The following is a 25,144-nucleotide window of genomic DNA, read 5'->3' on the forward strand; positions in this document are numbered from 1 at the left end:
TGCTTTGAAGTACAAATGTTTTATTGCAATGTTTCATTATTTACAGTACCGTTCACTTTGTCCCTGGTTGCTACCAAAGTGCAAGCCATTTGAAACAGAAAAGCTAAATGATGGGAACTCAACAGCAAAACATGACTGTGCCTTATGCTTGTACTGTCCTGCGTCCTCCCTGGTACTGAATGCAGAGAAGTTTGCTGCTCTCCAGGATCAACCCGGTAATGTGAAACTTTGGTCACAAAGGATTGTCAGTTGTTGGTCTGTTCAAGGTGATGCAGGAACAGGAATCTGCAGTCTTTCCACCTGGGCTTTACTCAGAATTCAGGGTTTCTGGCTGCGTAACAAGATGCCTTTGTACACAGCACTGTCAAGTTCCTATTTCAATTTTTGATGCCAGTACCTCTAGAATTACCATAGAGTTGCTACTGGTTACTGAAATTGGAGATGTCATCTCCTAGAGTTGCATTTAAAGGTCTTTACAGAATACTGCAACTTCCATTATGTGTTTCCATTTTGTATAAAAATGGTGATTCAGACACCACTGAAGCCTACATTTTCACAATCATCTCGAAGTAGGACAAATTATACTGGTTACTTCAGGAATGACCTCTCAACAGAAGCTTGCCTTTGGGGAGGGGTGGGTAGTTACTACAAATTTTATTGAAGACTTGAGAATTCAGTCTTCCAGCGGCTAAACTCAGGTCAAGAATCTTTTCGGCTTTCTAACAAGTGTATTAGCTTGAGAAAGTACTTTGAAAGACAGGTTTCAGAGGTCCCTTGGGAGGTGAGCAGTGAACTTCTCTGCGCCAGTTATCTTAGTGTGCAACAGGGATGTCGTTACCTTCTAAAACTTGAGACGCTTTGTTATTACAAAGCTCTTGTACAATTAGGAAACGTTTAAGACTACATTCCTGAAAATAAGTTATATTAAATGGCACTCGAGTCCTCCAGAAAACATGTAGCAGGGCTGTTGGGTAAGGCTCAGCAGTACTAACTGCTGCTCTCTCTCCTTACCCAATGCCTGGTTCACAGTTCAATCATGAGTCCCTGCAACAGCTGCCTCAAATCATTCTGAAATTACAGCTTCTCAAAAATGGGATGATTGCAGCTCTTGGCAGGATTTCTCCTGTGAGTCACAGTTTTAGTCCATGTTTTCACAGGCTCTTCTGTATCACTATTGATAGAAAGCCGCCAAAAGCTTTACAGTTGCAGAAGGTAACATTTTCACAAAGAAAATATATTGGTTTTATTTCTTAACCTACCATACAAAACACGGTGTTTAAAAGCTCTGCAGTGCCTCCCTACTATCATTTCTCTGGAATTTATAAGAGGCAGCAGAGCTCACATGCAGTCAACAACGTTGCTGGATCCTTGGCCCACATCCCGGATCTGGCTGCTGAGACAGGAGCACACAGCCACGCCTGCCCCTGCCCTGCAGTGTGACACAGAGCCGACGAGTTCCCACCTAAAGAAGATGGCAGAGGAGAAAAAAAAAAGTAAGTTCCTGTCCTTTCTGAGCAACGTGAAAGTATTTCTTTTCTGTGTCCAAAATTCTATTATACAGCCTAGCTGTTTACTCTGCACAAAAATACACCCCGCTAGTTTATTCTTATTATTTCTCTGGTAAATTTAATGCAAAATCAGATTGAAACAACCAGAGGAATGTAGAATGAAGGGAAGAGGAGAAGGGATGGAGAGGAGGAGGTGCTTAAATATTTACAAGAACAACCTAGTGGCGTAAGCAGCACTCCTGCATTGCTAGTCATGGATATTACTCAATTCTTCCCAGGAAACAACAGCTAGACTCCCGCTGCACACTACTTCTATTATGTTGTGTTTTCATATAGGCAGATTGCGTTGTCTTATTAAGCCAAATAAAAAATTCTAAATTACCTATTTACTATGGGATCAAACGCTTCCACTGTATTCAGGTACGCGTTGCCATTATGACCTCCAACTGCAAAAATTTTACCCATCAGTGTCGCTATGCCAACGCCACCCCTCGGAGTTGTAAGCTCTGCTACGTATTCCCATTTGTTACTGCGTGGGTCAAACCGCTCCACTGAGCTCAGCGGAGAGTTGTCATCAAAGCCACCTGCAAAGAATCATCACATTGTCAGTTTTTAGCCACTTCTAGTGCTGGTGATATCCAGAACTGGTATTATCAGGCTATTCTCAGCATTCAGTGGGCTAGTGTCCAGCTCTATTTCTTTACGTGAATTTTACAAGCTCCTAAAAATTAGTCTAACAGCTCTCCCTCCTGTCACCGTACAAGCACCACCAAGAGTGACAGTTTTCTTCTACTCAAGTTGCAAGGAGAGGTATTTCTATTATTTTTCTCCTTGAATTAATCTTACACATAGTTATAATGAAACAACGTCTAATTTGGAATAGAAAAAAAACTAAGACCAGTAAAAGGATGGTCCTAATCTTATTTTGGTAAGCAAAACACACTCTTGCAGTGTTTTCAAATTACAGCACTGCTGAATACTTGAGTAGGAGGAAAAAAAAAAAAATCAAGACTTCAGTGATGCATTCCCCTTGCTGGGGCAGCTGTCAGAGGAGCATTTTACTTGAAACTTTTTTAATCACTTATGATAATACTCAAGGTAGAGCTCTGCAACTATCACTATGGCATACCTACCTGGCATCTTCCTCCCTCAGGAACGCAGGTAAATGCAAGGTAGAGCAGAACAAGACAGGTCTAGGACAACAAGCTGTGGAATAAGTGTAATCACTGTGCAAAAAAACTACTGTTGTCTACACTCAAAATAAAACTAGAGTGCTTTAAAAGTATGTAAACTTAAGACCTAAAAAGAAACTCGAGATTAGTGAAGTCTCGAGAGGATTTTCTGTATAGACATATTGTCCTGAACAGTATAGCCCTCCTGAAACATGGGTTAGGAACTGCTTTTTATTTCCTTGCTAACATACCTTCGTTTAAGCATGCCCTGGTTGTGCTTGCTTTCTTCTCCTGCCCAAGAACACAAAGTACAGGTCAGGCCTATCTGTTCCCCAGTTCCTCTAGCAACAACAGCCTCTTCCAAATGCCAGTACTTGGTAGAAACAGCGCTACAAAATGCCACATCCCTACTCACCGACAACGTACAAGCAGCCATGGAGCTCACTGACACCGTTGCCAGCTCTTCGCTGACCCATCTCTTTCACTTCTATCCACTTATCCAAATGGGGATCGTATTTCTCCACACTGGAAAGAGATGCTACACCATCATTGCCACCCACAGCGTAAACATGGTTCTGCAAAACAGTTGTATAGAGAAAGGTTATTTGTAATGTATTATCTATTTACTCAGCTTTTCATAAGCAATGTTAAAATTATAGGAAAACATGGTATATCTATACAGTCCTAATTATTTACTTTTATTTAAGAATCCCAACAACTTTATCTAACAACTTGTAAACACTATCTTCCAATTAAAGACATGAAAAAGTTACGTAGCGTTGCAGATATTTTGCAGAATATACGTGGCAACAGGGGGATTAAAGTGCAGATGCATTCAGTATCTTTAAACGTAGTAACCATGACAAATAAGAGTCTTCTGAATGAGACATGAAGCATTAGCCTGATATTGTTAGAATGGTCCTGGTACTTGCTCCCAGTACCTCAAATACTGTTGAAACAGGGAGCACAGTTCAATTTGATGTGAGTATTATCCTAAATATCCTCACTTTTTGCACAGTTCCACAGGATTTTGATTACCAGAGGTGCTCAGACACACCAGCTGCATTTTGTTTAAAATCTTGTGTTCTGCCTTGTAAAAGCAGATTTGAAAAGCAGGTCAGTTCCTGAGTTGGCCCCGACTTGGGAGGAAACAATCACTTACCACAAGGGCTACGGAGCCGACTCCTCCCCTGGGAGTGTTCATTGGGGCGACTGCACTCCATCGATCAGAATCAATGTCATATCTTTCCACATCGCTGAAGCAAGTGTTGTCATCTAAACCTCCTATTGCATAAATGGGGCCACCAAGGGAGGCAAGAGCAATTCCTCTCCTAAGAAAACCATAGAATCAATACCTCAGTGCAAATCTTTAAGGAAAGGGAATGGGAAAGACACATCAAGGGCAATGTTACCTGGCTGGCACCTGTTTCAAACTATGGGAAAAAAGTAATGAAAATTTAAAAAGTGAAGTTTATAATAAATAATGACCAATAACTGTGGCTGAACCTCTGCACACCTGTGTCAGTCTTGCAGCTTTATCCTGAAAGTCTTTTGTATGCTTACAGCCTCATTAGAGGGGCTCTAGAGTTTTATCTTAACTTCACCTCAGCTTTCCCAGGCACCTGTATGTTATTGTGTGATCCATGAACAGGACTGTTTCAGCTAGAATATTTTTAGACTGCAAAAAGACAAAGCTCCTGCTTAAAAAAAAAAAATAAAAAAAAAAGGTGGGGGGCATGGAATACTGTTTTGACTGAATGTCAGCTAAGGCCCAAGTCCTCTACTTACATGCTTGGATATATGAGATTGTCTTAGTCATTTGATTTCTCTCTCTCGGTACTGAATTTTACTCCTCTCACCTTGTTTTATTGAATCTGATGGAGAACCAAAACCTGCTGGTTTTAACTTTGTTGGTATAGGTGCTGCTACAATTTGGGAATGATTTTTTGGGGGGTGATAGTAATACATATTAAAAGGCAAACCTGTGCTAGATATTAGGTGACTGAACTCTAGCAAGTTTTAATTGCAACTTCTTCCATTCTGTTTTTTATTAAGTCTGTGTTAAAATAGTTGTCAGATTTTTTTCTACTGAATCTACCAATATGAGAGTAATCAGTACTATAAAATGAAAACTATGGTCTAGAATGTAAGCATTAAGTTTCTGCTTTAACTACCAATACAGGTGATTTACCATTTCACTGAGAACATCCCTGTCTCATTACACAGAGGGCAGGTTCACAGATACCTAGGCAGGAGCAAGGGAGGCACGATGTTTCTATAGGACAAACATTGTGGCAATATCCTGGCTTTACCTTAAATTGCCTTAGCAGATAACGTAGACACCATCAATGGTGGCAGTTTTTTCTCAACTAAGTATTCCGACACCACTTCGTGAATAGGAGAGAAGCGTAGCCAAGGCACAGCAGCCCTTTCATTTACCAAGGCACTGAGTAAGAAATGTCACAGATACCTCGGGCTGGTGTTTGCCAAGAATACGCGCTGGGGTGGTGGCAGGAGGGAGGAAGAGGAGCAAGAAGCCACTTCTAGGAGTCTGGGTCTTCTACTTTGATTAGGTCACAGCTACAAATAGCTTTAGGACTTAGCCATGCTCAGTATTTTACTCCTACTTGTACATAATGCTTTTAGAAAAAACAAATAACAAAATGGAATGTAGAATTAAGGAGGCTGATTTAAATTACAGCAGAAACAAAAAATTACAGATCTGAGTCCAGTAGCTCCTTAAAAGAATCTTAAATGTCAAAAGGCAAGAAAAATCCTCAATCTGCCTTTCAAAGGTTTAGTGCTTCCAGCCTTTTGTGGCAAAAAAATAGGCAGCTATTGGTTTCCTGGGCATGAAGTATTTCACTGCATGTTTTGCTGGCAGTTATCTTGCTCAGTCTTAAAAAAAGCAAAAAACCCACAGAAGCAGTTAATCGGTTTCAAGTTCTTTATAGGGCATAACAGAAGGGCCCTAGATATCAGAATGTAAGCACAGCTGGAGCAGAAGAGCTCTCTGCTCCACAAGCCAGCCCCCCAAAAAAGAAAAAAAGAAAAGGATAATAGAACAACAAAAGAAAGCCAAAGTGTGAACATAACCAATGTTACCAGCCAGGGCCTCTCCCTAGAGAGAGGGATTATGCAGTTTTGCACTGAAATACTACGTTACACGCAACTTTGTGTTTGTGCAAATATGTGCTGTATGAAAGTATGTGAGGCAGATTTTGTGTTTGCTTTACAGCTAGTAAATAAAGGTCTTTGATAGCACAAAGCCCCAAAATAGGAAAAAAAAAACACTCCTAAAAATAGCATAGTTTGGAAACCCAAATAAAGGCAGGACATACATGATGTTTTTCAGCATCAGCAAGAAATGATATATCACAGACTAGGACATAAATTTTGGATTTAAGTGTACCTCTTCGTGTTCATTGATGCCTTCATCATCCACTTGTTTGTGAGAGGATCAAATACTTCCATGCTTCCTAAGTGTTCATTTCCATCATGTCCACCTACTGCGTAGACTTTACCTGAAACACATACACATCTTTCGATACAGAGATTGCTTGGCAACATTTCGGTTTTCACTTATCCCTGCCTATAAGGAGACAAAAAGCTCAAACAAAGGTTGAAGTTTTCAAATGTTTTCAATATCAGGATTTTAATAAGGACAGACTTCATATTTTTATATGCTGTACTCAACCAGAGATCTGTTCTAACGTGGACATTTATAGAAAGCTTGAGATACGTAGACAAAAAATCTTCCCATAACTTGAGTACTGCAGGTCAGATCAGTTTTGGACATTTGTATCAGTCTCTCCAGATTTTCTATGGGGAAAAAAAGATCTCTGTTCTGTTGCAGCAACACAGGGGCTACCATGTACAAGGAAAAATTGCATCATTGGTGCTAAGCTGCTCTGGACTGCTCGGACCTGGTTTCAGAAGAGAGAGACCCAAAAATAACGGTAGGTCTGCTCTTGGAAGAGTTATAGTCTTAGCGACTTGCCTGTACGGATTTAAGTATGAAGGGAGCTAGTATGAGTAATAGCAAATTCTGGGTGACTCTGCTGTGTAAGGTCATTTCTTTATAAATGGATTAAAAAAAATTAAATCACCTATTAAGGCAAGAGACTATATACAGTTCACAGAATCATAGAATGGTTTGGGTTGGAAGGGACCTTTAAAGGTCATCTAGTCCAACCCCGCTGCAATAAGCAGGGACATCTTCAACTAGATCAGGTTGCTCAGAACCCCGTCCAACCTGACTTTGAATGTTTCCAGGGATGGGGCATCTACCACCTCTCTGGGCAACCTGCTCCAGTGTTTCATCACCCTCATGGTAAAAATGTCTTCCTTACATCTAGTCTAAATCTACCCTCTTTTAGTTTAAAACCATTACGCCTTGTCCTATTGCAACAGGCCCTACTACAAAGTCCGTCCTCATCTTTCCTATAAGCACCCTTTAAGTACTGAAAAGCCGCAATAAGGTCTCTCTGGAGCCTTCTTCAGGCTGAACAACCCCAACTTCCTCAGTTCACAGTAATGTCTTTTCAGTAAGCATGCTCTCAGATTGTTTCAGAATCAAAAACCTCTTCATGGGGAAGAAGCTTTACTAAATTGAAGAATATTCAACAGTTAAGCCATTGCAAGAGAGATTTATTTAGTAAAAGTACCAATTCCAGCAAAAGGAGCAAAGAAGTGCCTTTTGAATAGTGTTGCTTGAATAGGGTTACTGACCTCCCACAGAGATCACCCCCACATGCCTTCTCCTGCTGTTCATTTCAGGGCCGAAGAACCAGTTGTTCTTACTGATAGAGTAACATTCAATGCTGCGAAATGGGTCACCCGATCCACCTCTACCACCGACACAGAACAGCACACCTGAAGAAGACAAAACCAGTTTTCAGAAAACTAGCAGGAAGATGGGGGTTGAAGTTGTATAGCAGAGTGAACTGAAAATTACGTAGTTCGGGAGAAGTCGTATTTCACGTCAAGGGGCACAGTCATCGCCCTGCATAATAGGATGCTGGATTTTGGCCTTTGCTTGGCATGCTGCTATGGCAGTTAACTGTCTATGCTCTTGTAAGAACAATGCATATTTTAAATATGCTTTTTATGATTTTGCTTAGGGAGATAAACAGATTGTTTTTTAAATATAGCAATGTAAAAATTGAGATTTGCAGTCTAATATTCATCACTCACTTTTGGTGTAGGTTAGCCAAAGAGTTTAAAAGTTAGCCCAACCTTCTCGCTCCAAAAGATGTGTCCGCTGTTTTCAATATAGCTTTGAGCATACTGCCTGGTCATAACGTACTTAACAGTTCTAGCTTTAATACAGATAGGGTCGGTCAGGATAAATAAATAATGCTTTAGAGAAAGAAAATGACTGCTAAAATTCTGCTAGGAGAACGCAGCACATCATTACCTAATTACTAAAGGTACACAATGGCTTTCCCAATTTTGCATTAAGTCATTACCAACCATTTATATCAAGCTATCTAACCCTGCACAGATCTGCCGCCTTTTCTCCACACCACTCCCTACTGGATAATCAGACACACATTTAATTACCAGCAGTCTGCTTCCTTGGTGTTGTGCGAATGGAGTACTCAAAGTCTGGCACTGCCCTGCTGCTCAGGTGAAGGTGGTAGTTTCTTGCTTCATCCAGCAAATCCCTACATTTTAGATTCTGCTTGACAATCTCTTCCTTTGCCACAACACCCATAAGGAAACAAATGGGCAAGAGAGGCAGCCGTACCTGACAGAAATGAACACAGTTGGAGTAACTGGCTAAACTGACTCAGTCTCACTATTTACAGTGACGCACGCATAACAGACGGCAGCTTCTGAGCCAGCTGCCAGCCCCACGCTCTTCACTAAAAAGAGCGCCTTTCATATTTTTTTTTCCAGAATAACAGTGATATGAACAGTTCTTTTTAGTGACAAATGCTTGCTACAACCATTTGCATTTAAGCAGCAGTGGAGAACTGTCCCTTGGCCCAGGCTGAGCGGAGGAAGAAGAAGTGCCGCTGCCTGTACTGCAACTGCGCCTGCCCGGTGTGACGCAGGCAGCATCTGAGACTTTATGGGGATAGCCTGTGTCGGGTTAGTCTGCTGAGGGTATGCATTTTCAGCTCATTGCTATGCCAGCGTAAGAGGGCTTTTGCTAGAATGGTTCATTTTCTTTGGGTGGCAAGTCAAAAAGGAAACGCTGTCAGCATGAATGAAGTGTCTATTCAGGAGGTATTGCTAGTGCAGTAACACCTGTCTCTAGTGTGGACTTGACAGACTACAGGATTAAATTTAAAAAAAAAAAAAGTTTGAGAGTTAATTGTTTCTTTCTCCAAATCCTTCCTGTGGTTCCCCAGAAGAGAGCTGGTGACCAGGCTGAGGAATGCAAGGCTCTTTCTGGGTGAAGCTACACGTGGTCACTGCCCGGAGCAATCTCTGAAATAAGGTCAGCCTCTCCAAGACTGCCTTGAAATGTTCTCCTCTCCAGAGTCATTTATTTCAGCAAACCTTTCATTTGTCCTTGTGAGAGAAACAGTGAGAAATACGAAGTACAATCAGGCACAAAGATGGGACAGGTGTTAGCAGAGGGGAACTGAAGTAAACCACCATCTGACTTCCTAAGATTTGCAGTCAACGCTGTCAAGCAGCTCCCAGTTAGCTCAGCAGCCGTGGTGAAGGAGAAGTCCAGTATCTCTGGTGCTTCTCAGAGCAGCAGGATGGTGCTGTTACATGGCTGTCAAGTGTCCCTGTCTTCAAGTAAGCAAGTATCTCTACCAGCTTTTCCTTACCCACTTGCTTTCAGTCCCACTTCTTCCTTTACTTTGGCCTGGCTTACTTTAGGCTGATTAAAAGCACCATCATAGCCCTGCTAATAGACTCATGAGGTTAGTGATACGGTAAGAACTCAAGGCTGACAAATTCAGAACCCCATTATAACACCAAAACCCATAAGCCTGATGTGGATAATAACTGTCAAGAAGCCCAGTCATGTTTTCTGCTACAAATTTCTGATGTCCGAATCAACTGATGGCTCCATATACTCTGGCAAATAACCCATATTTACAGGAAGGGGTTTACTTTTTCATTGCTTTGTTCTAGACTCTGGTTTCCATGAATAGAATAAAGCTGTTGATCTCATCTGCTAGCAGAACTGGGTAATAAAAAAATCAATCTAATTTTTTTTTTTAAATCTCAAATTATATTTCCTGTAAATTTAATTATAGTATACTAAAGAATTTTTTTTTTGTACCAAAAACCTCATGCTAGTCTAGATGAAACTGAAGGTTTTTGGAAGACAGTTAATAAACAGTTGTGATCTTTTACCAGGAAATGTGAAAAATGATGCATGAAGACAATGACAGCAGCATGTTAATGGACCTCTCATTACTCACATGATGCCAATATTAGCAATTCTGCCAAATGCAAAATATTCAAGTTGGAGTTCAGTGACAACTGAAACAGCACAGTTGATCCTACCTGCTAAGATACGTAGGGCATTTTGCAGCGCATGGCATGTACCCCCCTCCTCCCCAGCATAGGTTCTCCATACCTCTCTCAAATACCATATTTTAAACTCCCATAACCAGCACACATGGAGCTTGAATAACTGAAGTACCCAATGCTTTGACAGGAGGAGGTCCAATGGGCGTCTAAATAAGTTCAGCTGAGTGACCTTTTGATACCTATATGTGTTTCTTTCAGAAGCAGTGGACTTGCATCAAGTCTAGACGATTAAACTGCAAACTGCTTTCGGATCCTACAGGTAACTAGTAGTGCTAGTCTATGGAGCATTAAAAGGTCTAGCATATGTTTCCTAGCCTGCTCGTAGGGCTAACACATCTTGGTCTTTTGTTAATTAAATATATGGAACATTCCACGAGTAGCACGACTTGATGTGACACATCTCTGTTACGGTTTTACTTTTCCAGCTATGTAAAAAACCTCCTCAACAGCTTTGCTCTCCTTTCTTAAGTACAGATACTTACTGGCAAGGGAAGTGAGCATTTCAAGCTGTAGTAGTATCAAACCAAGTGAAGTGATGGCTTTATGTTCTCCACTGTGTGTAAATTTAAAGAAGTTTCTGCTCTAACACACACAAGTAGCTTTTTCTTGGCTTCCCACCCCCCAGCCACGAGCATAAAGTGAGTACTCTTCTCTCTACAGAAACTGGAGGATATGACTTCTTCCTGATAGTCAAGAGATCTAACCTACTTCCACTGTCAACTCACAACTGATGATACAACTAAACCAGTGACAAGACAGGCACCCGGCACCTCGGTCTGTCCTACCTGCGCAAGTATTTCATCCAGCCACGTAGCATGATGCTGTGGATTGGCTAGCAGCCACTTGATAGCAGCATTGTAAACTTGCTTTTCGTTTTCAATATTCAGGTCACTGGAGGACAGGAGTTTGTGGAGGTGCTGTGGTGACACACTCACAAAGTCTTCACACTCCACCACTTCTGTAAAATGTTCACAGGCATACTGATCAGCCATGTCCATCAAGTCAATGCGGTTGTGACTCTCTGCAAATGCCCTGACTGCCAGGCAGTTGGAGGGATGGAAGTGCAGCTTCATGTATTCACAGCACGCCTTTGCTACCAGTTCCACCTGAAGAATGCAAGCAGCGTACAAGAGAGGCTGGACGTTATCCACCGTCAGAGTAAGCCGGGAGGAGTACACAAACTTCACTAGGTCTTCTATGGCATCGCCATCGAAGTCCCTGATCTCGATCAACGTCTGCTTGGCTTCAGCCATTTCCGAAAGAAACATGGCTCTGAAGTAAGGTATAACACAAGCTAGCACTAGTTTGTGGCAGGAGATAAGCTTTGAACCAACCTGAAGAAAAAAAAAACAAACAACACCCCCCAATCTTTTACTGGAATGTCAGTTTCAGCTATGAAAGGACAGATAGTTAAGCTGAAATAAGAATTGTGAACTCAACATGCATTGAGCTACTGTATTTTGTTCAAACAAATTAACTGCATTTGCTCCGTACTTCTGACATTAGATCAATGTATCCCAAGCAGATCTGAGTTGTAACTTGGTCACCAGAGGAAGCAATAGCACTGATGCACTGAACTTGCTTTTCTTTAAGAGCCATGTCCTATTTTTTTAAAAGAAACATCCTTAGGAACCTTCTAGATGCATCTTGGAGACAGGAGGAGACTGCTAGGCACTTGTTTGTTTTATGTGTATTCAGAGACTTTAACGGGGGGGCAGGAAATTGTAAAGTGATATCTTTACTTAATTTAAACCTCTGGACTTCTACTATTGTTGAGGAATTGATAATGCTGTTTATAGAAGCAAATTCATGTAAAACCACAGTAATAACAGCTATTACAGAGATTATTAAAAGTTACCAATCCAAGATTTTTAGAAGCTGTTTAGCCACAAAAGATAGAGTATTCCCCATAAAGACAAAGTTTTTTTCAAAATTCTGATCAGAAAGCGCAAAATAAATTTTTCACTTACAAAATTCTAGAATTCAATTACATTAAAAGAGAATGTGAATATTGAAGGTAAATGAACAATCCACTACTTATTTGTGTTACAGGAGTGCTTTCTTACAGCCCTTGTCATTCTGCAGTCTGCACTAACTTAAAGGGATGGTCAAGTTAAGCAACCAGCTTCCCTGACAGACTTGAATTACATGTTCATTTTCAGATGAAGGTGCTACAGTGAACTGTCTTCCAATTTTAAAAAAAAAAGGATATTAAATTATAAAGGATAATTGGGAGTTTTTTCTAGCTCTGATTCAATACACAATTGCTCTACCCTTTTAAAAAGCGTGTATTATCAACACAAGTGTAACCTGCCTGGTGAGCAGTAGTACAGAAAGCAACACACATGAAAGAGTACGCAGGTTAAAAGAGAGGAAAAGATGGATGGCTTGGTGTGAGTTAATTAGATCACTCCAGAAGGAACAATTCATAAACCTACCAAATTAACAAAAAACCAAATCAACGGGAGAAATGCAGATGGTATGCACCTGCCACTCTCCGCCTTCAACAGGGAGCTGTTCCTATGACAGTACCAGTACTGTAGGTAAATTCCAGATTTTAACTCTTCGGAGCAAGACGAATTCTCCCTGTGTGCTCCCACAGTTTCACTGTTACAGTGTCAGCACTCCAACTAATTATAGTACAGATGCAAAAAGATGCTACCAGCTCGTCTGCTATATCAGGGAAAGCTCCCAAGCCATTCTCACCTTCAGATATTTTTATTCTGCTCATCATCCCACTCTCTAATTAGATCTTTCTTTTGAATTAAGTGGCTTCACTATTTTACCCAAATCCACTTAATTTTAAATATCTAGCATGGTCTTGGTATTTTGAAATCAGAGTTCCCCTCCAGTTAGTAACTATCATAAGAGCCAGCAGTTAAATCAATAATTGGTCTGACAATAACAATGCCAGAATTGCTCACTATGAGCGGTCATGCACAAAAGCAGAAAGTTCAGTAGAGAAGTAATTATTCTTAAAACATGAGAAATGCCTGAGCACTACAGAAAGAAAAATCAACCCCTCCAGAAAATTCTAGTTCAAGATATAGTTACCAGTTACTTGAAAATCACTGATTTAGGAAGCCTTACGGTAAGATGTACATAGGTTGCTCTAGCCTCCATAGATTATATTCTCTACCCGAGGACTGGAAGCCAAGTCATGCAATCTAATAGTCTTAAGTTACCAAAGCAGCTCCACACAAATAATACAAATGAATGCTAATACAAGCCTAACTTAGGGAAAGTTAAATTGCAGCCACAGTAAAGTGTATTTTCCAAGCCATGTTTCCCTAGCAGGAGTATAAATTTAACTATGTTTATAAAATAAGACTTTCTGCCTTTTTTGCAAGGGTGGGAGAAAGGGAGAAAGGCGAGGATGAGGTCAAGAAAAGGGAAGAGGAGGGTTGTTAAGAGTTCTGACATAAAATTTCTTGCCCAAAACGCCTTTTAAAATGGCAGATGATGAGCTCTCAGGCAAGTTCTGTTTCAGGGCTCTCGTGCAGCTTCAGTATTGTCATTCAGCGTTCTGTGAGCATTAACTCAACTATTACGAGCCACTGGACCTATTCGCTGCTGCATCTAGTGCCTGCTCAGTGCCTGGTGACAGGCAATTTAATATCTGCTGTGAAGCAGAACAGAAAAATGTTCTTGCTTATTCTACTCCTGTTGTCCACTGGGGCGGAAGGGAGAGAAACCCTCTTCCTCTCAGAGATTTCCATTGTCTCCCAAGCGTTTTAGAGAGATGAGATGCCTACTGGGGAGGGAGGCACCAGGGACACACATCTGTCAAGGATTTTCCCTGTTAATATCTAATACAAAAAAGCAGCAGGCAATTTCTCCTAAAGGCATCTGTCATTTGTTCTTGGTATAGGAGCTATGCTTCATTTCTTTTCCTTAAATAGCTATCTTGCACTACTAAGATGTCTAGCTAAGCAATACTTAATATTTGTACATGCTGGCAACCACTGTTACAGATGCTAGATAGAAATTTATTGTGACGGGGATATAAGTAATATACAGCTGAGTTACAAAGAATGCATTAAAGCCATGCTATGCAAGAATCATAGAACTGGCTTCCTCCTCCTCCTTTACTCTTTGATCAGCTGTAGAACATAATTGTCTGCTTTTTTTTTTTTTCTTTGAGAATGCTGGAAGTTAGATTTGTTCCAGAAATCCTGTTTGCCAGGAAAGATCTAGCAGAGCAATACAGAATGCAAAAATAGAGGTAAAATTGGGGATGAAAGTGTGTGAGAACAAAGAGGCTACAAGGAACTGAAATTGCACATTAATATACTGATCAACAGTGGGAACTTGTTTAAAAGGCAAGTTGGGTTAGGTCAAAGTAATGTACTTCCTCTCTCGGACTGTCAGTATCTTAAGCGTTTACGTTTCAGTTGTAAACTTCCTAAATAAGAAAAAAACCACGAGCATATCTAGAGATGCCTCAGATCCAACAGGTGGCTTCCATACCCCTGCCCAAATTCACAGCCACCTCCAGCACACTTATTCGTAGCTTAATCTTCAGACTGTTAAATGCAATGGATGTGTGACAATATCACCTTCAGTGTAACATCACAGAGCTCTCCAGCTTCAAAGAAGTGAAGAAGAGAGCTGTGAAAATCCTTCCAAGCCTCATTTGCTTCAAATACAAAGATGTCATCTTCACCGTCACTGTTGGAAGACCTAGTTTGCTGCTGCTGTTGCTGCCACCTTTTTCCCTTTATCAGATGTTGTTTTGCCTGCTCTGGGACCATAGATTCTGAAGCCATTGGCTGTTTCTTCTTTCACTGCGTGAATCTTCAAAAACTCCTGCCAAGAGAAAATCCAGCCCATCAGGAGTCAAGTCCTAAAATGCAGTTAAGTTTTGTTCATCTTCCTGTTAAAAAAAAACCACAAAAAAAGCAGATGAGACATTAGGTACTGCTAATACCTAACACTTTGATTACATGTTATAAATACTACCTATAATCTTACTTGGGGAAGGTGGGAGGAGAAGGGGGGGAAAAAGACCCACAGTCAAGAATCCCATGCAGGTGCCTTTAAGAAAAGCCATTGTTTGTGAACTTGTTGCCCACGCTTCTTGAAAAAGACATGAAAAAGAAAAGGCAAGGATGTATCTTCCAATATTCCTGATCTCACTGCTGTGGATGGCAGAGGAACAGAAGGGACGTGGCACAAAGACAGCTGTGCTTCTTTGGTCTCTAAATAGCATCTCTCATCACTGCTGCCAGAGACAGACTATTGATCTGACCCCGATAGGTATTTTGTACATACTTATTACTCGGCTTTCCTAGGTTACTTCAAAACCTAAAGCAATCCTTACATGTTTTATGCATTTATGCAAATGTAAGCAAAATATAAAAAGCTTCGACAGAACTAGAGAACAAGAATTTACACTTACAGAAAAATCTTGGAATGAAAATTATTTCCTTTTATCTAGCAACCTTATTAATCCAACAGATTGATATTTAAAGCATGACAATGAGTGTTACGCAAAAGTTTGCTCCTGCTTGCTAGCTTTTCGTTTAGACCCAGCTTAGCTGAAAATATTTAAGGTGTCTAAGATTTATACAGCTCGGACTAAAGGAATCTTAGCTATCCTGACATCACAGCTTTCCCAGGGCTGAAAGACAAATCAGTGATACCACAGACAATGGGGAGAAGACTTTTTCTGCTTCTGTCACTCAAATATTTTACTCTTCCTGCTGCTCTGAGCTTCAGTTAGGTTAAGCTTGAAATCCACCTTTTTATTTGCAAAAAAAGGTTAAGTAGTAGGGGAAGAGCAAATTTTTTTTCCTGTTCAGTAGCATATTTTAAATTTCAGCTCTGTGTGTCTAAAAGCCATGAAAGCCAACTCAGTGAGATTTAGGCTGTGCATCCACATGCCTTGCAGAAGATTATGAAGTCCACAAGAAAAAATGAAATGAGTTACTGAATCAGCTTACAAGCCAGAGATCTGTTAGATTTTTGCAAGGGAAGCAAATGGATTTGTAAGGTTTTAAGACAAAGTCTCTGGAGAGCATATTTAGTAGCGTGTTCCTGTCTTACACTGGCTAGCTTTGGTTTTCCTGTTTTCTGGTTAATTTATTATGCATTCCTTCTTCATTCTATGCTAAGAGTGGATGATTGCTGTAGTTCAGTGATTTCTGCTCATGGACTCTGGTGTTGGAGGAAGTGGACTGACTAACAAAAAATTATTCTACAATAAAAATGTAAGTCGCATGTCTGGGAGCAGAACTGATTTTCTTCTGGGATATTTGAAAGTGTCCACGCCTCTTACTAAATTTACAACTCCTCATGCATCGGTACCAGAGAAAGAGCAGGAAGTGACTTGAGGTGATCATGCTCATTTCTGCTGTAGGTCACAGGATTGTTGCCAGCTCCATGTCCTGTGTGGTGACAAGGGTGTTAGCTGTACTGGGCCAGGCAGATTAAAGCAAGATCAAACGTGCCTAGAATATTCACTAACGGCACTGTAAGCAAGGTAAGTATTCTTCCTTTAAAAGATATCTAAGAGAAAGATCTTACTTCTTCAAAAACCACAAACTAGCTCAAAGATTTTACGGATCACAGGATACTTATATAGTTTATAGCAAGGAATACCTTTTACTGCTGAAAACTTAACTTCTATTATGCCAGATTTGACGAATTACTATACTAAAATCTTTTTCTAGTTCATTAGGGGGAAAAATCTTGATATTTTGGTTCTCCTCTTTTAACTTCAAATTAATCTTCCGCTACTGGTACGCACCACCTTTGCTTTGTTTAACATGCTCTTCAAGGAAGTCACTATTACTATTGAGATATGAAGCTAACAGAGAGCTTCAGAGGCAGCCTACTGAAGTTACAAAAGTGAACATAGACAAGGAAGAGGAAAAAAGAGAAGCTGAAACGTTGTACAAGGGTTTTGAAAAGCATCATACATTATTCATTCGGAGGTAAGATACAGCCTACACTTCTATGGAACTCTTGCTTATTTTGGTCCTTAACTGACGCTCTTACTTCACCGCTCCCTAGCTACTCACACCTAACAGTATTTTTACAGCTGAGTAGAAATGCTGCTTTCAGACAGAACTGCCACTGACTACTAAATGATAGTTGGCAGCTTCCAAGTCGTAAGGTTTTTCCATCTGGCATATATGCTACATTTATCCTTATGCTTTATCTGCAACTGCACACATACTTTCCAAAACTATTCTGTGTCTCACTGTAAAAGAGGCTGCTGGTGTACGTTTTACCTATTCTGGGTATGCCATTGTAAACACCAACACAAAACCCATGAGTCTTAAGATAAATCAGTGCTGTTGGGGTGACTTTTTTATGTTTTTAATAAACTGAGCAATAACACAAAAGCCAAACATAACTGATTTTAAGCAATGCTTTTCACCTGTATCTGACACTTATATCAAATGAAGCTCTTGGAGATGCTCTGAGCTCTCACCTGTAAGAAAAGAAGTTGAGTGTGTATTTGGATTTATATATTTAGTACATACTAAGTACACACTTGATATTGCAGGGGAAGAAACTAGAAATCACTCCAGAGGAGACCAAGGCCATTACTCAGGCACATAGCCATAGATAGGAGAATCACATGTACGAGGGAGCTCCCAGTATGGCAATATCAAATAAGTATATGGGAACATAAGAACAAGTCAGTTATTGCTCCTCAGGTAAAAAGAAGTTTCTGCGATATGTTAAAAATTAACATGTTTAATATAACCTTAAGGAAATATTCAGACAGCAATAGTCTAACACGCTTCAGTTTCATTTTGATGAGACTTTGTAACAGATAATAGTATCTTATCTAAGATTTTTATTCTTCCCCCAAGTCACCAATTCAGGAGCATCTTGTTTCTGTGACACATCTCAATCATCCAAATCTTTTTAGCTAGCTATCCACAAATCCTCCACTTGTCTTAATTACAGCATCTCGCAGTTTGAGTCTTCAAACAAATCATCATCTACTATGGAAAGTACCAGCTGTAGCCATTGAGACAGCTGTAAAGCTAACTTTGAAGGAGGGCCAGGTCACTGTATATATCCAGTTGGCTATTAATTGTATCTGGCTTGAGAAATAGCACTGTTATGAATTATATCTCTATTTGAAAAATCGAGGGATTTTCACAATCAGAAGTTTAAGGTAAGTCAAGAACCACTACCATACTTAACTTCTGTAAAGAGCCAGTCTTATCCACACGGTGCACTACTAGAGTTAAACACAAAGAGAAGTAATATTACACATGTAAAACAGATGTAAAACACAATATTAAAATAATTATTGAAGTGTGTGATACAATCTATCACGACCCAGACAGAAGGAGAGAACAGATGTTTCATTTGCAGAAAATACTGGTTTGGGCTGATCTGCGTGCTTAGCTATAGGCCTTTACTGTTCTCAGATTTTAAACGGAACAGAAATGAGTTTTAGTAGCACTTGAATCAAGATGCTAAACTCTGGAAAACTGACGGTCACGCAGAAGTCATGAAAGTCAGTATATTTCAACTCCAGACCTACTCCTCCTTCCAGCTTGAAGTGGAATGGTGAATAGTTTTGTCATTGCACAGCCTTAAAGGGATAGCATAGGAAAAGGCCAAGAAGTTGAAGTTGTGAAGTTCACTAGTTTAAGAACCAGTAGCTAGGAGGATTGATCAGCATTTAGGTTAGCGTGCATGATGCTCTGTTAATTATGTACTAAGAATCTACAAACTGAGAACAGCCATTTACAGATTTGTTCCCCAAATCAACAGTAATGCAACAATAATATCCAACTACTTGAGGTTAGTTTAGTACTGGGTGAATGCTGCAGACTTACGCACACAGTCTTTCCTCTCTAGAACAAAACACTGACATGGCCATTCAAAACCTGTGCTCCCTTTTCATCTTGGCAATTCCAGTCTTCCAGCCTCGGTACAGTTTAGTGTTTTGACTACACTAAGAGTGTAAGCAACCATCACAGAAAGTAACTGACTCTAAGGAAACTAAAGGAAGTGCCTCACTCATAACATCATCTGTTATTCCCTGTAGACAGCTGCTCGACACTTTCCATGAAGGAGTAACTGAATAAAAAAAACAAACCACACATTGTTTATAGCTCACCACTGTTTGCTGAGAGCAGGTCAGCAATTTTCTTGTTCAAGATAAATATTTAGAAATATTGATGATGTCTGCTGTTCCCAGAGTGCAGCTGTTCCAGACCCCAGAGTTGGTGTTCTGGTCCTCAGTGCTGGTCCTCAGGCAAGGGACCGAGGATCCCCTCCTAGCTATTCCTCACTATCGAACTTAGAAAAGCAAGCAGGGATGGGAGGTCACAGCATAAGCACATTATCTTTTATCTGCTGCAATTCAGATAACAGTAACATTCTAAAGTGAAGCAATTTTGACTCAGACATTCTAGCTAAATCTGAAACTGAATTAAGTGTAAAATGCCTCACTTATGTTCAGTAGAGGTAAAATACCTCAAATAATTTTGAAGCAAAAAGAAATGGAAAACATTACAGTGGCAGGACATGAATGAACATCACTCTGTTTTCCCCTGTCATGAAATTAAACCCCAGGAATCCTGGCCGACAAGCCAACCTAGATGTGGGAGTACATGGCCTCCTCCCCCATCAGGTACCGTGGGAGACAGTGCCCCAAGAAGAGGGGATCGTCCTCATTCTTCCACTGACACAAGGGAGGAAGACATTTCAGTGATACAGAACAGAAACAAAACCAAGACTCCCACTATAACCTCAACTAGGCAGTGTTCAGATGAGAGGTATTATGATACCTGTAAATCCAATGCTCTTTATGAGCAGTGGTTCTGAAGTTGCAAAAAAGAAGGCAGAAGTCCAGGAGAAATCAAGATACAGGTGAAGTTTCACCAACTATCTTGTATGTAATTTTGGTTACCCATCCACAAGACGAACAAAAATCACATCATGATCTGTGCAGAGAAGGGCAGTTAGCATCACTCAGAAAACAAAAGGGCCCTCCAATTGAAGGTGACGAGAAATTTGCCTTCTGCAAATGCAAAGTTTGTAGCCCTATGAGCAGGGAGGTTTTGGAAGTGACTTGAGTACGAACAGACTGCATGCATATAAATATATACAAGTTTGTACGTGTAGCTGTGTAAAACTAACTTGTCTAATACAGAGCAGAATGAGTCTCCGCAGGTAAGTATATGCTGGTGCTGCTGACCACAAGATTAGATGAGCATATGCAATGATCTTCTCCAGTTTAATCTAGCTAACAGAACAAGTCTAGCTGTTGTCCTGTGTTGTACTAGAAAACTTGAACATTTGAAAAGAGGGCAGCTGGCAGAGCTAAGGAAGAGACAGAGGGAGAGAAGTGGGAAGGGCAGGAGGCAGCTGCAGTGCAAACTGCAGCCAAGCAGCAGCTTTGGCAGGGACTGCACAAGCAGCTGTTCGCTGTTCATTCTGGTTACAGCTGCATCATGAAGAAGGAACATGGGGAGAAAAAAATGATAGACAAAATGGTGTAGAAAAACCTCAGTGCTCTTCCCTTCTCCATTCACCAATGTTATCAAAGGAGTTATGGAAACCTAATGCAAAACTGCTCAGATGCCCATGCTAATTGGGTCAAATCAGACAAGGTTGGAAAATACGGGAAAGTTTGTTACACACTGTATTACAAGGCTAAGCCTACTGTACTTTTCAGCAGAAAGTTAATTTAACAGAAAAAAAAAAAATCAGAAACCACACATCTAACTGGTTTAGCTAGTTTAAAACCACCAGGCTTCCTTTTGTAGAAATTCATAAAAAATTTTTTTAGACAACACTAATATAAAATTTATAGACCCTTTCAAAGGTTCTTTGCAAAAGTTCTAGCAAAAACTGAGATGTGTTATTGTTTTGTGTTACTTGTCACACAGGTAGTTCAGAAAACAGTGAAATGGGTACAGTTGGCACCATCTTTCATCTGCTTCTATAACCAAAACCCCATCAGTGCTGTAGACACACAAACAGTGAATGAGGACTGCTCTTTCTTGGAAAAATGCAACAGAAAAAGGACAGAAAAAGTGTTTTGAGCATGAAAAGCATAGTCAGATAAAATCTCATTTTGGAAATAATTCTGCCCTTACTCTTGTTTTGAGACAGCTTCTTCCCTGCTTCCTTTGATCCAATATAGGAATACGCTCAACAAAGTTCTACTGAGGTTTAATCCCAGTTTCCATCAAACACCAGAAAGGCCTGGGCTTTATGGGATGACAGGCTGACAATTTTGTTCAATTTTGCATAATCAAAACCAACCAAACAACCTAATATGCCACGATTTACTTACACTTGATTTACTTTTGCTTAAGAACAACCACCAAAACCCATCAGAAGCCCCAGAACAGCGAAGAAGGACTCTGCTTTGCAGATGCAGGTGTACTTAAGTTAGTTATTTATGCAAGGTAACCTTGGGAATATCCAAAAAGTAGAACACAAAAGAAAAAACACTGCAAATCAGTGCAATTCTTGGGAGCATAGTGAAGTGTTGATAGATATATAATAAAAATTTTAATTAGTATTTTACATTCCTAAGAACACAGAACAGGCCCTTACCAAGGAGAGGCACTATTGTCTTCTCTGATGGACCTGATTAAAAATAACAGTAGTTTAATGGTCTCCACAGCAGTGTTTAGTCCAGCCCTTCCTGGGAAGTGTTAACGGAGAGCAAAATAATTTCTAAGTAATTTGCCAGCTACCCTTTATCCTGGGCGTGTAAATCAAGGCATGGTACCCACCAGAGCATTCCAGAGCTGTAGCCAAACGCCGTTTCCCATACACCCACCTGCCCCATCCTCTCAGGGCTCTCTGCCTTAGTTGCCAACCGTCATCATATTCTGTCATCTAGAGTCGAGATTCACTGAGGCTGCAGACTCATGTTACGCTCACAAGTCAAACGGCTCAAACTATAAAGCAATATCATCTTCCTTTTGTCCCAGAGCTGTAAGGCTCCTTCAAAATCTGTTTGAAATCAGGAGGGGGCAGAATTAATACAAGATAAAAGGCTTCACAACCCAAGAAGCTACAACTATTGATGCAGGAAATTATTACAAAATCTGTTTGGTGAAACCTGCTGAGGAAGAACTAAGACACTGGCTAACATGGTACTATGCTGCCTTGCATCAAATTACTGGCAGTAATTGCACAATGATTGTCTCCTCTTGTGTGACAACACTGATTGAACTTGCTTTTACAAATAAATGGACAACTAGAAAACTGGATGCCAGGCTACTGACATCTCACTAACAATTTACAAAATAAACCAGGTCATGAGTACACTGCTCATCACATGCTGCACAGAAACTACAGGTACAATCTTGGCATGTTACAAAGTGGACACACTTCTTACATAGCATAAGAGTTCACAGAGAGATTATAGGGGAATCAGCCCAAACTAACTCAAAAACCTCAGACCCAATTCCTTAAAGGTGGCTGAGCCTTTTGCAGCTTAACCTCCATTACAAGCAATCAAAGCCATGTGACACACCTGTTGTGGTTTCAGCTTGTTAACATTTGATGAGCTATTTTACCTGCTGTGATACTTTTCTATAGTCACACATGTGAATTGTTTCTTGACTATACTTCCAGAAGCCTTTGCAACAGGCACAGAAAGCAAGGTATCGCTGAGTTTTATAGCTTTTACTACTGCAGAATACATAGGAATGACTAGGCAAAGGAGGAAATGCAGATCTATGAACTAGGAGGTCCTACTTGGTTTGTGAACTACCTCCACATCCCTTATGGGTAAGACCTTGATTAGCTGATACTTCCCAGCAGCCAGAAAGCAATCGGCTTGAGTGGAGATGGGAAGATGGAACCTATCAAAGCAGGAAGGAAACTCAAGCAGGCAATATAAAGAGCTGGTGGAGTTAGGGCATCTGAAGTTCTCATTTATTTGAGAATAAAGGAGAGGTTAGGAACTCCTGAGGCTCTCCCCAATAGCAACAGGTAATTTCTTGCTGTTTTTTAACACAAGAAATATTTGATTTGGGGTAACTGAAGTGACTTTACTCCTTATCCATTAGAAGATGTCAATAGTAAGCTGATCAGGGCACTAGTTTCTTCAGTTGCGGTCTCTATGGTAGTGAATTACATGCAGTATCTTGAAATGTGTGGATTCCCAGCTCAGTTTATTTGTGCGGTTTTGTCTCTGTGCTTGAATCGTATGGCAGCTGAGAGCTCTGTGAGCGCAGGACTCCGTGGGTGCCTCCCAAAGAATAAGCCCTCTGATGCTGATGAGAGGCTAGCCCGGGCAGCATGCCACCCTTGCGTGCTCTTGCAAGGTGCATAATCCAGCCCTGGATGATTTGCACCAATTCTAGGTTAATTTACAAGAAATCCACGCTCGGCTCGGGTCTCTGAAGCCGGTCGTGGCTATAACCATTTGCAATGAAAGGGAGCCGGGCCCGTTACCGTCCCCCCGCCCCGCGGCCGAAGGAGCGCCTCACAGGAGCGGGGTCCGGGCCGTCCTACCCGCCGAGTCGGACAGGGGTGTTTCAGGGGTAAGAACAGACGCGGGGGGCTGCAAGGAGGAGGAAAAACCATCCCGACCGACCGCGCCAAAGCGAGCAGCACCGCTCCCCGTTACACCTGAGGGGAGGAGGGTGAGTTACATAAAGGCAGGGGCAACCCACCATGGCGGCGGCGGGCCCTGACCGAGGACGACCTCGGTACGACGGCGAGGGGCGGCAGCAGGAGCGCGGCCGCGGGGGAAGGGCCCAGGAGCGGGGTGCAGCCCTCCCGCTGCGGGGGAAAGGGGGGCGGGGGGGGCGGCGGCCCCGCCGGCTGGGACGAGAGACCTGGTTCCCTCCCGGTGCCCGCCCCGCTCACCTGCGCTGCCGCCGCCGCGGAGAGCCGGGGTCCGGCGGACTGCCGGCCGGCCGGGAGGAAGGGGACGCGCGCCCGCGCGGGGCAGGGCGGCGGGCTGGGGCGCATGCGCCGCGCCAGGGAGGGCGGAGCGAGGCGGCCGTTGGGGATGCGGCCCGGCGCCTCGTGCGGGGGCGGCAGCTCCGCCGGCGTTTGTGACGAGGCCTGCGTTATGCTCCCCGCTCCGGCGAGGCTCTTCGATTTAGTGCTCCTTCAACCTTGGGCCCGTGAGGTTAGGAAAACCCAGCACTTCTCTTCCCACCCCCAAGAGCCCCGTTACGAGAAGGAAGGGTTTGGCCCGTGTCTAAGCTGCTACTCCATTTTTTTTTTTTACTCCTCGTGGCGTTTCAGCGGAACGATGCTGTACCTGAGGGGGCAGGACTTCGTGCTGCGAGGGCTCGGGCGTGCTGCAGCACCTGTAGTGCCAGGGCCGCCTTTTAAGAAACGTAGGCAAAACGACACGTTGAGGGGAGGCGGCTGCACGTGAAGGTTTTGCTGCTGTGAAGGGATGTGCTGGATGAAAACGGGAGAAGGCAAGCTTTGCAGTAAAAGCAGGAACGTGCACTCCCTTGCTGTTTAACAGTGGGCCAGCAGCAGAGTTTATTTTAGTGCAGGCAGTTTACGGTGACTGCACAAAGCAGCCGGTGCTGCTCCTCCAAGGGCAGGCTTTGATGCAGTGTTGCTGACGTGAGTTGCTCTGGCCGTGCTTTGCTTCATCTTCTCGGGCAGAGGGGAACCACAGAGGTTGGCAAGAGCTGATGGCTTTGCAGGGTGGCTAATCCTCCCGTGCCAGCTCCACTCGTTTATCAAGCGGCATGTGAGAATAGTTACTCTTCTTGCTATAGTTGGTCTCTTACTTTGACTGTTCTCTTTCCATTAGAGAGCGGTTTCTGTGAAAAATATATTTTCCGGGCCAATTTAAAAAAAAAAAAACAGATTTGCACATGAGTAAAGGCACACAAGTGCTGCTGGAGCACATGCTAGGCATCCATCCCAGGACAGTTTCACAGTGACAATGAGTCTGTTGGCTTGCTATTTTCTCATAACCATGTTTCCCTTTTCTGGTTCAATGCCACGTACCAAAGCTTATCTCCT

General features: G+C 41.8%; 1 protein-coding gene and 1 long non-coding RNA gene across 2 annotated transcripts; one reads left to right on the top strand and one right to left on the bottom strand.

The window, feature by feature from the left end:
- Nucleotides 1–24,068, bottom strand: KLHL8 (kelch like family member 8). Its single transcript, XM_075149928.1, has 10 exons — nt 24,014–24,068; nt 14,749–15,065; nt 10,975–11,523; nt 8,246–8,432; nt 7,412–7,555; nt 6,093–6,204; nt 3,843–4,011; nt 3,096–3,255; nt 1,891–2,092; nt 1–1,462 (listed from the first exon to the last, which is right to left on the bottom strand). The coding sequence occupies exons 2-10, from the start codon at nt 14,956–14,958 to the stop codon at nt 1,339–1,341; spliced, it is 1,857 nt and encodes a 618-aa protein (XP_075006029.1). The 5' UTR covers nt 14,959–15,065; nt 24,014–24,068; the 3' UTR covers nt 1–1,338.
- On the top strand, nt 1,158–11,162 carry LOC142082133 (uncharacterized). Its single transcript, XR_012673584.1, has 7 exons — nt 1,158–1,493; nt 6,537–6,639; nt 7,460–7,756; nt 9,043–9,442; nt 10,388–10,448; nt 10,850–10,963; nt 11,077–11,162. It is a non-coding gene; the product is annotated as an uncharacterized LOC142082133 (long non-coding RNA).
- Nucleotides 24,069–25,144: the final 1,076 nt, after the last annotated feature.

Source organism: Calonectris borealis, chromosome 4, assembly GCF_964195595.1.
Source record: "Calonectris borealis chromosome 4, bCalBor7.hap1.2, whole genome shotgun sequence".
NCBI classification, from domain to species: Eukaryota; Metazoa; Chordata; class Aves; order Procellariiformes; family Procellariidae; genus Calonectris; species Calonectris borealis.